The sequence below is a fragment of the Eubalaena glacialis genome, chromosome 19 (assembly GCF_028564815.1).
Source record: "Eubalaena glacialis isolate mEubGla1 chromosome 19, mEubGla1.1.hap2.+ XY, whole genome shotgun sequence".
NCBI lineage: Eukaryota > Metazoa > Chordata > Mammalia > Artiodactyla > Balaenidae > Eubalaena > Eubalaena glacialis.
In genome coordinates, this window is record NC_083734.1 from 53,997,552 (window position 1) to 54,014,813 (window position 17,262).

Sequence of the window (17,262 nt, forward strand, 5' to 3'; positions counted from 1 at the left end):
CTGTGCTTCCGCTGTTGGTTTCTCTGCAGGAATCTTTGAGCTGTTTTCAACTTTGCAACGGTTAATACAGTTAAAAGTAGATAACATCTGTAAGTCCGTGTAACCTGGCACAAGTAAACTGTAGTATATGGGGGCAAGGGCTTGAGTTGGGAGCAGCCCCTCCTCCTGTGAGCAACGCAGGCAGCCCTGGGGAGGGTGCCAGTGTCCCTCCATGTCACTCTGTGAAATGTCAGTAAGCCTTAATTTCTTGGCTTTTTTAGAGTAAAATGTATTAAGAGAAGTTTTAGTATTTTTTTCCTGGCACCTGACTGGATCCCCAAGTGACCCCTAAGTGGGCTTGGGCTGTCCTCTCTTCCTCGAATTCACTGTTTGAAGATTCTCAAGGGTCCAGGGAAGTATGGCTTGAACATGACAAGGGGCTGCTTACACGGAGCCCCAGTCCTGCAACGTGCCTCGACCACTTCAGAACCTATCCACAAAATAAACACTGTGTAAAATATCCAGGAGGATTAAATCCTATTCTTTCGTACATTCTTCCCCAAATTCAAGTAGCAGTGTCCCCAAAATCATGGATACAACTTTTATGATACATTTTCCTAAATTACCTGAAGAAAGTGTCCACGGGCTGTTTAAATTAAACTTGCGTATTACCAGGGATTTGGGAAATCCTGTTTCAGGTATTTCTGGGTGAAATTGTTACTTGCCCTATTTTTTTTTTTTTTTTTCCTTGTGCCGAGTCACACGGCTTGCGGGATCTTAGTTCCCAGACCAGGGATTGAACCCTTGGTGGTGAAAGTGCCGAGTCCTAACCACTGGACCACCAGGGAGTTCCCAGTTGCCCTATTTAAGAGTGATGATTTATTAGTCTAAAAGTCTCAGCGTTTTAGATAATGATTAGAGGCTTAATTTCCACACGACTTTCATAGGAGTATCTTAACATGAATTAGATTTTGTAAATGGGAGCTCTTTTTGTTTGCTTAACATTTGTTATGTTTGTTATCTTAAATAACATTAGGTTTTTTGCCTAAATTTGAGCCTTCTCCACAATTATTGCCATTTAAAAAATAAAAGTAATGAATGGATACAGTTAGAGTTGAGAAAACTCTAAAATGAAAAATAAAAGCCTCTCCTTCATGTAAAGGCATTAATCACATGAATGGTTTTTTGATTTCCCTCCAAGAAGAATTTTTTGTATAAATACTAGCATTTTTTAAAAAATAAAACTTTTTTGCATTATGGTAAGTGCATATAACAAAATTTACCATTTTAAGTGTACAGTTCAGTAGCATTAAGTGCATTCACACTGTCATGCAACCATCACCACCATCCATCTCCAGAACTTTTTCAAACTGGAAGTCCGTCCCAATTAAAAACAACCCCCCCCCCAAGCCCCCATCCTTGGTACCCTCCATCCTACTTTTTTTTTTTTAATTATTAGCACCTTTAATTAATTAATTAATTAATTATTTATTTTTTGGCTGTGTTGGGTCTTCGTTTCTGTGCGAGGGCTTCCTCTAGTTGCGGCAAGCGGGGGCTACTCTTCATCGCAGTGCGCGGGCCTCTCACTATCGTGGCCAGTCTTGTTGCGGAGCATGGGCTCCAGACGCGCAGGCTCAGTAGTTGTGGCTCACGGGCCTAGTTGCTCCGCGGCATGTGGGATCCTCCCAGACCAGGGCTCGAACCCGTGTCCCCTGCATTAGCAGGCAGATTCTCAACCACTGCGCCACCAGGGAAGCCCCCATCCTACTTTTTGTCTCGGTGACCCTCACTGCTCCAGGTACTTCATGTAAGTGGAATTACACAGTGTTTGTCCTTTTAGGACTGGCTTACTTCACTTAGCATAATGTCCTCAAGGTTTCTCTTTGTTGTAGCAGGTGTCAGAATTCCTTTTCTCTTTAAGGCTGAGTAATATTCCACTTTATTTATAGACCACATTCTTTATCCATTCGTCTGTCAGTGGTCGCTCAGATTGCTTCTACATTTTGGTTCTTGTGAATAATACTATAAATGTGGGTGTACGAGTATCTCTTTGAGACTCTGCTTTCCCTTCTTTTGGGTAAATACCTGGAAGAGGAATTACTGGATTATATGGGAATTCTATTTTTAATTTTTTGAGGAACTACAATACTCTTTTCCACAGTGGCTGCACCATTTGACATTCCCACGAACAGTGTACAGGGGTTCCAGTTTCTCAACATCTTTACCAACATGTGCCCTTTTCGTTTGTAGATACTAGGATTTTTTGTGTGTATATGGTAAACAGGCTGCATGCTGTTTCCTTTTTTAATTTGAGATAGGTCTAAGTAACTGGGTGATTGGAGGTGTTCAGGGGGAGAATAATGGATTGGTGTGAATTTTGTGTTAGGCGCTGGGTCTGTTTAGGAAGGTCGTGCACTATATACACGACTACAATATCTTGTAGAACTAAAGATGTGCTTGCCCTGGGACCCAGAAATGTATCTTGTAGGTATATGCCTTAGAGAAACTGACATGCGCACAAGGACCATTCACCACAGCATTTGTGATAGCAGGAAAAGGGGGGGAGGTTGACATGCAGGAGCAGGGGGGCCGTGTGGATGAACTGTGGTCTGGAGCAGGGATTAAAGAGCGGTTTGTTACAGTTGATAGAAAGTGAGCTTAAACATGAAGCTGCAGTACCCTGGTAAGTGAGTGCCACGTGTGGAATACAGTGAATGCATGAATGGGAACAGTGGTGACCTGGTTGGGGAGAAGGATGAAGCACGTGGGGAACAGGGTTGTGAGAGGTTGAGAGGGAGTTCAACTATCACACCAGTACTTGACTTAAAAATCACCTAAAATGGGGTGTAGTCTTTGCTCTTCTCTCTGTATTTAAGATCATAATTGTAAGTAGAGGTAGAAGCATAACGCTATCTCGCCTAATTCCTGGGGGACAAATAGTTTATCCAGAGCACGGGGACTGGCCGCAGCCTGGGGGCCCCATCACAGCCTGGGGGCTCTGTGTGGCCCACTGCCGGTCTTTATGGACCCGTCCCTACCGTGTAGGTGTCGCCTGGGGCCGCTTGGGGCGCCAGAGCTGCAGAGTCGGGCCATTAGGCTGGGGGAGCACGTGCCCGGGGTCTCCCCAGAGCTGGCCGAGCCCCTATGTCTCCTGGAAACCAGAGCAGAGGTTCCTACGCTGAAGAGCACATGAAGGGGGTGTCGGGAAGCCCAAAATATTCTAGCCTGTTGACCATGTGATGCAGCTTGGAAGTCAGAGAAAACATTATTCTAAACGGTGCTTGAAAACTCAGACTCCTTGGGCTGGTTTGCAGCCGAGCCCGCAACTGTGGAGAGACTGGGTCCCGGGTGCTGCAGGCGGCGTGGGGGCTTGGGCCGGGCTGTCGGGCTCCTGCTGTCTCTGCCGGGCGGGAGGCCATGTCGTCAGGTCTCCTGGGAGCTCTCGCCTTACCACGACCGCCTGTCCATGCCCGCAGGTCACCAGGGAAGCTTCTGCATGCTGTGTGTCATGCAGAACCACATCATCCAGGCCTTCGCCAACAGTGGCAACGCCATCAAGCCCGTGTCCTTCATTCGAGACCTCAGAAGTAAGAGCGGCTTCCTTCTGGGGTGGGGGGGGGCAGGAGGGAGGGCTTGGGAGGCTGCACGCACGGAGTGTAGCAGACTAAGCGAGCCCTGGGGCTGGATGTGGAGCAGTCCACGCCAGGTGGTGGTGATCCCCACGCTGAAGATCAGGCGGGTTTGGCCAGGCCAGGAGCTGTGTGTCATGGGCCTGGAGGTGGGGAGCAGGTAAGGAAGGGCTGCGGGGCCTTTTCTCAACGTCAGAGAAACCAGTGTCCATGTGCTGTGACAGTCAGATATCTCCCTTAGCAGAAAAGATGGGCTCATTGGTTTTTGAAGCCCGTGTAAGTTGTATTGCGATGACATGGTGATAATCTGCCATGGTCTGTATTGGCTCCTGGAAAACCAGCTTTAGTTCATCAGTGGATCTCATATCCTTAATTCTTGGTGTTCATTCGTGCTTTCTGTTAAGTGTAGAGGGTTTAAGCCCTTAGGTCTCACTGAGAAGATAACTGCCATGAGGGTGGTACCTGGGATGTAGGAAGCCAGGCAGGCTCCTTTTCCTCGCTTGGGTTTAGTCCTGGGTCCGCTAGGAGTTGGTGATGAGACCGACAGGAGTGGGACATTTGGAGAGCAGGCAGGAGCTCTTCCCTTCCGGCCTGATGCTTCTTCCTTTCCTCCTTAGAGATCGCCCGGCATTTCCGCTTCGGGAACCAAGAGGACGCACACGAGTTTCTGCGGTACACCATTGACGCCATGCAGAAGGCCTGCTTGAGCGGCTGTGCCAAGTACGCACTCCTCCCCCCGCCCCAGGCTGCCTCTGTGGACCTTAGCCCTGTGGCCCTGAGCTGAAGCTCCAGCAAGGGGTCGCACTGCTTCCCGGGAGAGGGCTTCTCCTGCTGCAGGGCAGGTGGTGGCCATCTCTGTCCCAGCAACTCATGGAGGGAAATGCCTTTTTTTTTTTAATGTTTATTTATTTATTTTTGGCTGTGTTGGGTCTTTGTTGCTGAGCGCGGGCTTTTCTCTAGTTGCGTCAAGTGGGGGCTACTCTTCCTTGTGGTGCGCGGGCTTCTCATTGTGGTGGCTTCTCTTTGTTGTGGAGCACGGGCTCTAGGCGCGCGGGCTTCAGTAGTTGTGGCCCGCGGGCTCAGTAGTTGTGGCTCACGGGCTTAGTTGCTCTGCGGCATGTGGGATCTTCCCGGACCAGGGCTCGAACCCATGTCCCCTGCATTGGCAGGCGGATTCTTAACCACTGCGCCACCAGGGAAGTCCTGGGAAATGCTTTAATAGATCTCTTCGAGGATCTTACGCTACTGACAGGGACTTTTGCCATCTTTTAAAAATCACCTCATTATTTCGGTACTGAGGATGGGGATGGTAGGAATTATAATGTCTTTATGGAAGAACTTGAAAGGCTGCAGGAAAACTTGAGGGTAAGGAGATTATGATTTTTGAGGTTTTGCTCTGCCCAAATTTGAGAGCATAGACAAATGCACATGACGGATTGATGGTTGGTTGCTTAGTCTTCCCTTTTGTAAAACAGCTACTGTCAACTGTGTTTTTGTATCATTCCTGGGTTTTTGGGTTCAGAGAGAAGAAAGGAGGCAGGAAATGCTGCCTAGGCTTGGAATAGAACTGAGTCCTGGACTCTGGAAATACAACTCAGGAGTCATATCTGGACCATCCTTTGGGAAAGTTAGTTGAGTTGTAGCCACGAGGATGGGAAACCTCTGTTTCAGCGGGTGAAACTCTGATGTAATTAAACCTGACCCGTAGCCCGGTAAAGTGGTCTGTCTTTGGTGACCCCACACTGGTTGGGAAGTGACTCTCCCCTCGGGAACACACGCTGGCATTGCTTTTGCTTGTGTTAAAGGCCCTTTTTTCCCCTTAACACCTGGGAATGTTTCTCGTGTTCTGCTTTATGTATTTGATGGTATGGTGCCCTTTCGGGTGCCGGGTTGTTGGTGCTCTCATGTCTCAGCCGCCCCCTCCCCGCGGCCGCCCCGCACACCCCCCGACCCCCGCTTCCTGTGCCCCTCACTCCATCTCCTTTGAGTCCCTCCTCCACGTGCCCCTCGAAGTTCAGTCTTTGTTTCTTTCCTGAGTTCAGTGAACTTTCCCTCCTTCTGGTCGTTTTATCTTAGTTTTAAGGCTTGTTCACGGTGGTCTTCCGTCTCCCCACATGCTTGTTTGGGGTCTTCATTTCAGCCTGGAGTTTGTGTCGCTGTCTTCTCCTGCTTCATGTTGCTTCCGGGGGGCTGATTCTCATCAGGTAGGGTGTCAAGTCTCCACCATTTTCTACTGGAACCACCTTTGCTTCTGTATCACGAGGATTTGGCGATTCGCTTGGCTCTTGCTTCGGGCACCCCCTTCTGGCCACACAGCGAAGCACACGCTGGAGTGGGCAGCTTTTCCTCTGGGGGCAGAAGGGGCGTGTGGCCTTAGTATTTTTATGTTTCTTGTTCAGGACCCTGGTTTTCCCCTTTGTTCTCCTGCCCTGCACCCCCTGCTCCCCAAGGAGCCTGCCTGCCTCCTCCCGCCACATCCTGTTGCCAGGACACTTGGGAGCCTCAACTTATAGGAGGTGCTGCACAGGCCTCAGGTCCCCTCGTCCCTTCTCCTTTCCCTCCCTTCCTCTGGGACGCTCAGTGGGAGCGTCTGGGATAGCTTTTTGATCTGGCTTTATTTTCCTACTTCTGGGTGATTGAATGTCTGCGCTGTCCTTGCTTCCGGCTGAACCGAGGGTGGGTCCTATGTGGTCCTCTGGGCTCCTGTCCTGATGGGCTTCCGGTGACCTGGGGGGTGACCTGGAGTTCAGCAGCTGCATCATACCCAGAGGCTTTCAGTCTGCTCTGAGGTTATGTCCTTGCTAGTTTTGGGACCTAAAATGTCCCTTCTTTGATGAGTGGTGGTGACAGTATAGATGGTGGCAGCTGAATTTTCTTTTCCTAACTTGCAGAATAAAAATCTGCTGACCCTGTGTTTGTCCCCCACGTGTTTTGGAGCTGTACTCCTCAGTGCGTCTGGGCAGCGCGGCCATGAATAGTCGTGTGGCCTGAGCAGGAGGCTGAGACCAGGGCGCCTGGCTCGCTCTGCTGGTGGTGGGAGGTGGCCGCCTGCGGAGGGAGGTGCGGGGTTAGCAGCACTCACGCCGCCCCCCGCCCCCGCCCAGGAGGCAGAAGCATCTGCAGGAGGTGGTGGGCAGGAGAGTGGGGCCTGGGTGGACACGGGGAAGCTCTTCCCGGCAGGGAGTGGGCCTTGCCACGTAGTGCTTTTGTGGCCAAAAAGACCAAAAGGTCAGCTGCGTTTGTGTCCCGGAGGTCTCGGGGACTCAGGACAGTTGCAGAGGAGTGGGTCAGATTCGGTGGGTTGCAAGCCAAACCAGGAGCAGAGGCTAGATGTAGGGTATTGTTTCCAGAATCTTCGTTACGTGAGTCGCTGTGGGTGCAGGCGCTGCGCTAGGTGCTCTCTGGAGCTCTGCTTCGCGGCTCTGGGGCTGGGGGTTTGAATGTAGGTCTGCCGGACCCTAAAGCCCACGCCCGTGCCCACTGCTGTCTTGCTGAGAGGGTTCAGAGGGGGAGTTTGTCCCCGCTCACTCTGCGCTCCCCTTCCCCAGAGGTGAGCGTGTGCGGTGCCCACGAGGGACGGCGGGGCTGCGCTGGAGCGGGGAGGGGTGGGCTGGGGGTGGGGTGACGTACGGGTCCATCCGGCCTCTTGCTCCCTGTGCCGTGGGAGGTGAGGCTGCCTGCTGAGAGGGCAGCTGAGGCGGCTGCTGTGGGGAGCAGGCCGCGCGGGTCAGCGCGTGGGGAGGCCTCCGGGCGGAGCTGCCACTGACCAGGTGGGACCTTTCCCATCCTCGCACTGAGTGGGTAACGGCACAGGGGCTGGCGGGGCTGCCGGCCTGCTTCTTGGCCCCTGTCCTCCCCCTGAAGGTCATGGCCTTTCTGCAGGTTGGATCGTCAGACGCAGGCTACGACTTTGGTCCATCAGATTTTTGGAGGCTATCTCCGATCGCGAGGTAAGTGGAGAAACGTTCTCTGCCCCTTCTTGTTGGGGATTAGAGTATTAACCAGAAATGCTTGGTATTGGCACCCAGGCTGACCCTCCAGGCCCAGGAGGCCTACAGCCTGGTTTGTGCACCGCAGCCCTGCCGGCTGCTTTGCTGGGGGCCCCGTTCCTGGGAGGGGGTTTGGAGCAAAGCATCAGGAGCCTGTGGATGCGGGTGGTGTTCCTTTTCCTCAGACTCCATAGCTGCTCAGATGTGGCCGCTGCCCTTGGGGTGGGAGTGAGCACCCCTGGGGCAGCTGGCCAGGCTGGGAAGGCACCTCGGGGTTTGCCCTCCTCTCCTCCTGAGCACTTCCCATCCTAAGATTTCAGGGGGCTGGTGAGCTGGTGGTCTGCCTCCAGTTCTCAGACTTGGAAACGGGGGTGGTGCCCTGGAGGCCCTGCACCCACCCCACTGCCCCCCTTGTTCTCTCGCAGTGAAGTGCTCCGTGTGCAAGAGCGTCTCAGACACCTACGATCCCTACTTGGATGTGGCGCTGGAGATTCGGGTATAGACCCTGTCATGCTGTTTCGTTTGCATTAGGACAGGGAGGCCAGAGGGCAAAGAACCCAAAGAACAAAAACCTATGAGAGCATGTGATCCAGATAGATCAGGAAAGAAATACTTGGAGTCCTACATTTTCGTGTATTTCTTCCTAGCCATTTCCCTCTGCGTGTTCTATTTTTTTCAAAAAGAAGGGGGAAAATAATGCAGTTTTGTGCCCCGAGGCATGAGTAGCGGCCACACTGAGTGCAGGGCTTGAGCAGGGAGGTCTGTCCGGTGTGCTGCGGGCAGCTTTCACACAGAGGCTGCGCATTTCGGCGCGGCCTTCCTTTCTCCCTGCTCTGACTCTGCAGGAGGTGAGCTCACCTCAGCCTGAGGTCTGGACCGGACCCTCTGAGGCCTTGATAAACCCCTGGGGCTGTGATCCTCGTCAACAGAGGAGGGGTGACAGCCTGGCTCCCTGTTCCTTTGCCGTGTTCTGACTCCCAGAAGGTGGCAGCTAGCAGGCCAATTCTTATGCAAGTGAGATGTTGTGATTTGCTGTGTCAGCCTGAAAAAAGACCTTACATTTGGCATTTCTGGAGAGTCAGCTTTTTTCTTCCGCTCTTTGTTCTATTCCCTGTTTTTGTCCTTCTCAGCAAGCTGCAAATATCGTGCGTGCCCTGGAACTTTTTGTGAAACCAGATGTCCTGAGTGGAGAGAACGCCTATATGTGTGCGAAGTAAGTTTCGTTTTGCTCGTGGCAAAAAGATCAAGCCGGCCAGAAAGAAAATATGTCACCTAACCTGACACAGCTGCCGTCTCCTCCCTCCCTCTCGCCCTCAGAGGTGACCACTGTCCACATTTCTTTTTTTTGGCCGAGCCCCACGGCTTGCGGGATCTTAGTTACTCGACCAGGGATTGAACCCAGGCCACGGCAGTGAAAGTGCCAAGTCCTAACACTGGACCAGGGAACTCCCAACCGCTGTCCACATTCTTGAGTGGCGCAGATGTGTCTTAAAACTGAAAACCTCTAAACAACACAGGTGGAGGGATAGCCGTGGTTGTCATAGCTGCTGTTTATTATGTGGCACTTGTTCCGTGCTGGTCCCTGTTCTGAGGGCCTCGTGTGCACTCACTCGTGAGGCAGGGACCGTTATTACCCCCATTTCACAGGAGGAGAAAACTGAGGCACAGAAGTGGAGTGACTGGACATGGCCGTCTGCTCCGGAGGCCGTCCTGCCTCCTCGAAAAGCCGTGTTCTGTGGCTTCCGTTCTTGACTTGAGTTGTCCTCGGCATTGTTCCATTTCAGCAGTTGTGACTGACCTCGTCCTCCTTAGGGTTGCGCAGTCTCAGTGTGTGGGTGTGTTACTTTATATCCAGGTCATTTAAAAGCTGTAATCACTAATGAAAGTTTTTCTCACTATGGTTTTCAGGTGGATGATTCTGTGCCTAAACCCTGCTTTTTATCTCTCTCAATTCACCTCCTTTAGCTCTAGAAGCTGTTCACTTTTGCCTCTGTCTTCTCCCCCTTCATTTCCTTGTCTTCTGGCTTTGCTTTCGGTGATTTCCTGCCTGCCTGTTTATCTCCTGGCCACATCTGCTCGAATTTGCTTTTCCTGTGTTAGCCCAAAGTTGCTTTTCCACGCATCTTCTTTAGTCTCCTCGTTGGGAAAGTATTTCGTTTTTGCTTTAGAATCTCCACCTTTTCTCTAGTCCTGGTTGCCCTGCCGTAGCTTTCCTTTCCTTAAGTGGTGTTGATTGGTTTTTAGGGGTGCAGAGGGCACAGTCTCATTTAAGAAGACCCCTTATTTAAAGTGCAGTTCCTGATATTCTGATACTAACCTAGTGTGAGGACAGCAGTCCTCAGAGCACGAGCTGATAGCTCTTCCTCTCCCCTTCCTCGCAGATGCAAGAAGAAGGTTCCAGCCAGCAAGCGGTTCACCATCCACAGGACGTCCAACGTCCTGACACTCTCACTCAAGCGCTTTGCCAACTTCAGTGGGGGGAAGATCACCAAGGTGAGCACTCACAGTGCCCAGGCTGCTTGGTCAGCGCTTTTGGAAAGATTCCAGGCTCTACTCCGGGTTGAGTGGAATCAAATCCCTGGAAGACAGGGCCCAGGAGTCCACATTTTTGCACAATCCCTAAATGATCATTATGCAGTCAAGTTCAAGAACATTTTTTTTTCCTAGCATCTTCCTGTGCTTGGGGTGTTCCTGCTGTAGAAGGTCTGGGTGGCCCAAGAATCAGTGTGGTGAACACTGCGCCCTGCAGCTCTCATCTTCCATGTCCTGTTTGTCTCTAAAGCAGGTGCAGCTGCATGCTGTGCCTTTTTGTGGAGTGTAATAATTTACTTTTTTGCACAGTGGTGTTTTAATAGAAGATGCCTTGTCTCATAAGGGCCTGGAGATGTGTTCTCGGTTGGTAGAGCCTAGCTGTGTGGTTTGGGGCAAGGCACTTGTCTGAGCTTTCAGTCTCCTCCCTGGCAGTGGCAGTGGTTAGGTCAGCATTTCCCAAACTGGTGTTCTGCAGAACGGTAGTATGGTATCCTGAAAAAAAGTGTTCCGTGTTCTGTGTTCAGCTAAGTTTGGGAAACGCCAAGCCGAAGTTAAAATAGTTCTTTTTAATTACAGACCTTCTCAGAGCCTTTATTAAGCTGTGTCGTATTTTGAATCTCCAAGGGGAATTTACTATGAGGAATTTTCTAAACTCAGTTACTGAGGGAGTCACTCATTCCTCCGTTCTAACACTTGGGCTTACATTGCACCATGCCATGCGAGGCACTGGGAAATCAGTGGGAGATAATCAGTGCTGAATGAGGTCGTGTTGCTTCTGCCCTGAGGAGCTCACGTTCTGCCATAAAATCTCCTGGAACTAGTTTTCCATTAGGACACAGTTTGAGAAACATTGGTCTGTTTGATTTCGGCCCCATGTCTAGCATGATTGGACTGGGGCTCCTGAGCCTATTGGGTGTGTTGGCTTTTGAGATTTTGAAATTGTCAATCGACAGGAAAAGATATGTCGGTGAATATCATGACAGTCTGTTGATCCAGACAAACAGGTAGCAACTGTATGAAGCCGAAGAACAGGCAGAAGTAACCACTGGCCGTGGGACTCGGAACAGTGGGTGCTTGACATGGGGGCACTTACTGGACAGAAGGGGGTTTTCTGGGTCTGTGTCTGTCTCTTGAATGGAGTGTAGGTTACCATCAGTGTACACTGGTCAGAACTCACCAAACTGTACTCCTATTTTCACTCTGTATAAACCGTACTTCTTTTTTTTTTTTTTTTTTTTTTGGCCACACTGTGCGGCATGGGGGATCTTAGTTCCCAGACCAGGGATTGAACCCATGCCCCCTGCAGTGGAAGTGCAGAGTGTTATCCACTTGACTGCCAGGGAAGTCGCTGTACTTCATTTTTTTAAAAGTCTGTATGTGCACAGGCAGAAATGCAAGTATGTTATCTCTGTATCATTCAAAGAGCATGTTTGATAATATTTTCTTATGAAAAATTGTTGATTTCTAAAATAAATTATGGCATGACCTTCATCCTGAGCCACTCCATTAAAATTTTAACCTGCTGTTTCAGTTGGCCGTGTGGAGTCAGCACCTGTTCTCCTGAATCCCTGACTCCCCCTGCAGTGTTCCTGCATGGTGGCAGGGAGGAGAATGAACAACTCTTCTCCTTTCACACGTGGGACCCAGGTAGTGAGAGAACTAATTTGGATGCATAGCCAAGACAGGGGACCATAAACCACTTGTCAGGACAATAAAGAGTTTCTCATAGAAACTCCCATAGAAAGACTGCACTTTTCTGCTTTTTTAATCACTGACTAAGGGAGGCCCCCGCCTCAGCCTTGCTGTGTGCCCGTTGCCCCACATTGTTAAAGACCAGCTGATGGAGAGGGCAAGGTGACCCTTACTCCCAATGATGAATTGTAATTGTCTTTTCCTTGGCGTTTCAAACAGGATGTGGGATATCCGGAATTCCTGAACATCCGTCCGTATATGTCCCAGAGTAATGGTGAGCCTGTCATGTACGGGCTGTATGCTGTCCTGGTCCATTCGGGCTATAGCTGCCACGCCGGGCACTATTACTGCTACGTGAAGGTCAGTGGCTCCCGTGTTCACGTCAGGCTGTCTTAGGTGGTGGTACGCGTGCTACCTCCGGGGGGCAGGTTTGTGGTGCCTGTTTGCACAAGTCCAGATGTGACCTCTGCAGAATGTTTATTCTGTGGAAAGTGGCCGTGTTTTGTGGTTGTGTCCAGGTCCTGTTGTTGTTTCTTCGTGGAGTGCAAAGACGTGTTTTAAACCTGTCCCACTAGGATCTGTCCCACTCTTGGCCTTGCGATGAGACACTGGAGGGGGGCTGCTGCCAGTGCCCTGCCCTTAGACCCCTGGAGAAGCCTCGGAAGGCCAGATATTGGTGGGAGAGGCTGTGCTGAGCAGACCTGCCAAAATAGCCTTCCACAAGGAAAGCTCGCATCTTTTGGGGTGTCAGGAAGGAAGGGAGACTCCAGCACACTCGGGGGCACATTCAGAGTTAGAGAGATACTTGACATTTTATGAAATCATTGCTAGTTAGTTCATCAGCACTGGGATACATGTGGCAGCTAAAAGGTTTTTTCCTTCCCTTGTTAAAAGTAAGGATCGCGGAAGTGTTGATCGTTGTGTTTTGTTTCGTCCACACCCTGCGCTGCTCAGGCAAGCAATGGACAGTGGTACCAGATGAACGACTCCTTTGTCCACTCCAGCAACATCAAGGTGGTTCTGAACCAGCAGGCCTACGTCCTCTTCTACCTGCGGTAACCGGCTCCCCACCCCCACCCCCCAGAGCGCTCGCCTTCACTCTGCTCTCGCCCCGACCGGCCTCCCTGGCCTTTCTCTGCGTGAAAGTGACTGGAATTCTGCAGGAGGGAAGCTCTTGGAGCAGCTCTCTTCCTGCCAGTCAGGTGTAGTGGAGAGCGGCCGCTGGGAAGGACACTTAGATCACGTCCACTTGGCTGTTGAGTCAAAGCCAGAGCCTGTGGGAAGGTCAGAGCAGGAGTCCATCTGCCCCACAGTGAGGTGGCTTTGAATGTAAATTGGAAGGTTGTCTGTTACATTACTGCCCCAAATTAGATACGTTCCATCTGGCTATCGGCTGGCGTACAGACCTTCCTCTGTGGGGAAAGTGATCACGGTGGGCAGTGAGGTAGGTTGTCAGAGGGTAGAGGCTTAGTTGCCAGAGGGTGTAGGCCTTTGGAAGGTGCCTTTTCTTGGGACTGATTGTCACCGACCTGGAGGATGAGATTGTGGAGAAGGGAGGTGTTTTGCTGCTCCAGGATGGCTTTCTGATAAACTGAGAATCTCATCTCGGAAGAACTGAGTAATTTGCTCTCTGCTTACATTGAGCAGAATCTGAGGCTGCGTAGTAAGTTCTCATGGTTTAAGGGCAAAGTCAGCTTCAGAGAAGCACGTTGGGACAGTCATGGTTCCCTCTGGCTGTTTTTCTGCCTTTGCTGCCTTTTTTTATTGATCCGTGCAGCGTGGCTTGCGGGATATCAGTCCCCAGACCAGGGATTGAACCCGGGCCACTGCAGTGAAAGCCTGGAATCCTAACCACTAGGTCACCAGGGAACTCCCTGCCTGCCCTTTTTTTTTTGGAATGGAATTGTAACCTTGACTTCTGTATTCTGATTCCGTCTCACACTCAGTTTCAGTAAAGCCTCTGCAGCTTTAGTAAGACACTCCCTGACTTTGTTCTATTCCTTTGACAGGATTCCAGGCTCTAAGAAGAGTCCTGAGGGCTCCATCTGCAGGACAACGTCCTCCCTTCCCGGCCACCCCAGGGTGGTTCCAGACCACACCAGGAAGAATATCAGCAATGGGACCACATCCCCATCAGTGACTGGAAAGGTACTTGTTTAAGAGGATCGATGTAATCATTGCCGTTCTTCGTGCCTGTGCCTCTCAGGGGATCGTGGAGCCCCCAGACCTCTTCATGCTGGGGAGCTCAGCCTGATGGAACGAGAGTGCAGACAGCAGTCCTGCTGTATTCCATGTTCTTTCTGAAGTGGGTCACGGAGCCAACAATGGTGAGGAGGAAGAGGGGACAAGTGATGAGAAAACCTGACTCAGCAAATCAAGACTTAGAGCTCCCAGTGTGTCCCCGCCTTAGAGCAGCTGCTACGTAGAAGTGCAGTGACAGGTTCCCCGAGCAAACCTCTGGCCTTAAGCATCTGGGAAAAAAATATTTTATCCCCACATTTTAATACTAAAAAATGTGAGTAGTTTGTACCAGTGTTAATTTTCTGATTTTGATAATTATACTCTGGTTATGCTAAGAGAACGTCCTTTGTTTTTAGGAATACTCGTGGGTGTATATGGAGGTAAAAGGACGTCGTGTCTAAAATTTAACTCCTGTAGTTAGGAAAATATATATGTACGTACATACACACATATATATACAGAAGGAGAGAGAGCAAGAAAGCTAATGTGGTAAAGTGTTAACAATTAAGGAATACCCTTGAAGTTATTTTTGTATGTATTTGAAATTTTGTACTAAAAAAAGTAAAGAACTCAGTTTTATTAACAAGATAATAGCAGTTTCCTTATAACATAATTCATAATTCAAAAATAGAACGGCCCTCTCTTTTGACTACTTCTGTGATCGTTTCCCTTCAGTCTGAAGATCAAATCCAAACGCAGGCTGCCGGGGCCTTCACATGTCTACAGGGGTTTTAGTCATTTACGCAAATCTGTTTCCTTTCCAACATTCAAGAAAATAGAAGCTGAAATAGAAGCATTGGAGTTGACATAGCAATGACAAGCCATGACCTGGTTGCAAAGGTGATGGTCACTGTGGCCAGAGCAGGAAAGCCGGAAGCCTCGGGTGCTGCTCAGAGGAACAGCGACAGGCATGGGGGTGCCTGAGGGCGAGCACGGCCCCCCCACCCCCACCCCCTGGTCAGGCCACCGCAAGGCCTCTTCACTGACCCTGCGTGTTTTCATCATGAAAATAACTTTGCAAATACACTGCAGCTGCACAAAAGTTATTTTACTCTTAAGTAACATTGTATAAGTTCCATGTACTTAAATGCTCAACAAGTGAACAGGTTTTGCAGCGCAGTGGGAAGATGTATTCCTTTTAGGAAGAATGCTAATAAAGAAATAATGACCTAAGTGACTTAAAATCACTCTGTTGCCTGTGCAGAGGATATGGATGTTTAAGTGATTCAAAATAGTATCAAATTAGCAAGTATTTTGGGAAAAAATTGTTGCCGGCAAGAGTACAGTAAATGCAGTGTGGCAGTATGCATCCTAATTTATGAAAATATTAACAGCCTAGTAATTCCATTTCTAAAAAATTAGCGTGGAGTACTAAGTACAGAAGAAGATTCAGTCTTTTGACCATTCCTTCAGCACATAGTCTCTAAGACCCTGACCTGGTTGGGGGTGGAGGTGGCGTGTCATGGTAAACAGCACCGACGCAGGCCTCGGGGAGCATTTCGGTGAGTGAGTGGCGTAGACCCAGTTGTAATGGTGCTATGGAGAAGGATGGGGCACTTAGCACCTTAGTGGTTATGTCAAGGAGACCTGGAGCCAGTCTAGTTGATAAACTCTTCATGCAATGAGATGGTCGCTAGTCAAACATTAAAGACCTTTGTTGATGGGCCAGAGTATGAAGGTGATAATGGCATGTGGTGAAACTGAGATGCTCCTGTGCACCTGTGTCAGAAGAAAAGACCAAAGGGAGAAGACACCAGCCTATTAATGGAGGGTTATGTTTAGGTGATGGAACTTGGTAAATGTTTTCCCTTTATACTTTTTTGTATTTCTCAAATCTTGATGAAAATGTATTGCTTTCATAGTAAAGTTAATTATAAAGAGGCACACCCATATGTGCACAACTCAAAAGATGCTGAAAAGAATAGCAGTATCTGTATCGTGTGTCCGTATAAATAATTTGTCTAGAGTTGCTCCTCAGAGCCCCTGCCTGCTGCCTCCCTGTGGGGGCCCGGCCAGCTGGCTATGCTCCCTCCGGCTTTGACCGCCTCCTCTGCTTTGCTCCCCTTTAGAGACCAGACCCTGTGACAATGAAGAAGCCTCAGACCCCTGAAGAGCTCGGGGTGCCCGTTGCCAGGAATGGCTCTGTGTCGGGACTGAAGTCTCAGAATGGATACGCTCCTCCCAAGCCACCCCTGGGGTCCCCTTCCCCCAAACTCTGCAAAACGCCTACCCACGCACCAACCGTTCTGGATGAGCCTGGAAAGAAAGTCAAGAAACCAGCTCCCCTGCAGCACTTCTCCCCACCACTCAAAACCTCCCCGGGGACCCCCGGCACTGGCGAGCCAGGCGGCAGCAGGTGTGAGGGCCGCAGGCCCGGCTCCTGGGACGGCAGGGCCACCCTCTCTACCTCACCTCGGCCCCCGGCCGCCAGGACCACCAACGGGCTCGGGCCCAAGGTGGGTGATGAGGGCCCCGCCGCCGAGAGGAGGGGCTCCAGCCCTGAGCACCCTGCTGGCGGTGGCCCCACCAGGCCCCCCCAGGCCCCCCAGAGTGGAGCCGCCCCTCTTAGCGATTCTCAGGGAACCCACTCTGCCGGCCCCGCCAAGGTGCTGCTGGCCCGAGAGGACGCTGAGCTGGTGAAGGCCAAGTGCCCCGACCTGAGCAGCGCCACCCCCGAGCCTGCCAACGCCATGTCTCCTCCGCCGGCCAAAAAGTTGGCCCTTTCTGCCAGGAAGGTGGGTGTGTGGGAGGGTGTCGGGCTTGAGGAGCGGGTTCGATTTTAGTTTGGGGGGTGGGACGGCAGCACGGGGGCATTTGGCCGCCCGAGGAGCCGAGACGTTGGGCTTCCCTAGGTGGCGGAGGGCTGTCCAGGCTTGGGCAGGTTGTGGCATCTCTGTCATTGGATGAGGCCGGTGGCCAATGGAGGGTCAGGGCCACACAGCCATCCTCTGTCTCCATCTGTGGACAGATGTCCTAAGGGAGCCTTGGGGAATGGGCCCCGGCAGGGAGCTCTGAGCACGGGGACGCACGGGACACGGGCTGGCTGGCACCTCTGTGTGCACCTCGAAGCTCCGTGATGTAATTGTCGTACTGAGATTTTTGTTTAAACTTCCTTCGTTTTTTCCTTTTTGTTTCTAACCAAAAACACTTCTGATTCTTCTTCTACCATTCTCTCACCCCTCACGCCCCCTTTTTTGTTC

At 50.8% G+C, this 17,262-nt stretch overlaps 1 protein-coding gene across 3 annotated transcripts in view; it reads left to right on the top strand.

Moving 5' to 3' along the window:
- Nucleotides 1-17,262, top strand: part of USP36 (ubiquitin specific peptidase 36) — a 35,527-nt gene that overhangs the window by 9,617 nt on the left and 8,648 nt on the right. The window contains exons 5-15 of one of the 3 annotated variants that reach the window (XM_061174780.1): nt 3,456-3,566; nt 4,226-4,328; nt 7,491-7,558; nt 8,023-8,093; nt 8,728-8,810; nt 9,979-10,090; nt 12,041-12,181; nt 12,776-12,876; nt 13,831-13,969; nt 16,132-16,518; nt 16,669-16,797. In XM_061174780.1, coding sequence (XP_061030763.1) covers nt 3,456-3,566; nt 4,226-4,328; nt 7,491-7,558; nt 8,023-8,093; nt 8,728-8,810; nt 9,979-10,090; nt 12,041-12,181; nt 12,776-12,876; nt 13,831-13,969; nt 16,132-16,518; nt 16,669-16,797 — 1,445 coding nt within the window. Of the gene's footprint in view, nt 1-3,455; nt 3,567-4,225; nt 4,329-5,753; nt 5,813-7,490; nt 7,559-8,022; nt 8,094-8,727; nt 8,811-9,978; nt 10,091-12,040; nt 12,182-12,775; nt 12,877-13,830; nt 13,970-16,131; nt 16,798-17,262 lie in introns of those variants that run through there. The other 2 variants (XM_061174779.1, XM_061174781.1) reach the window with 2 other exon arrangements.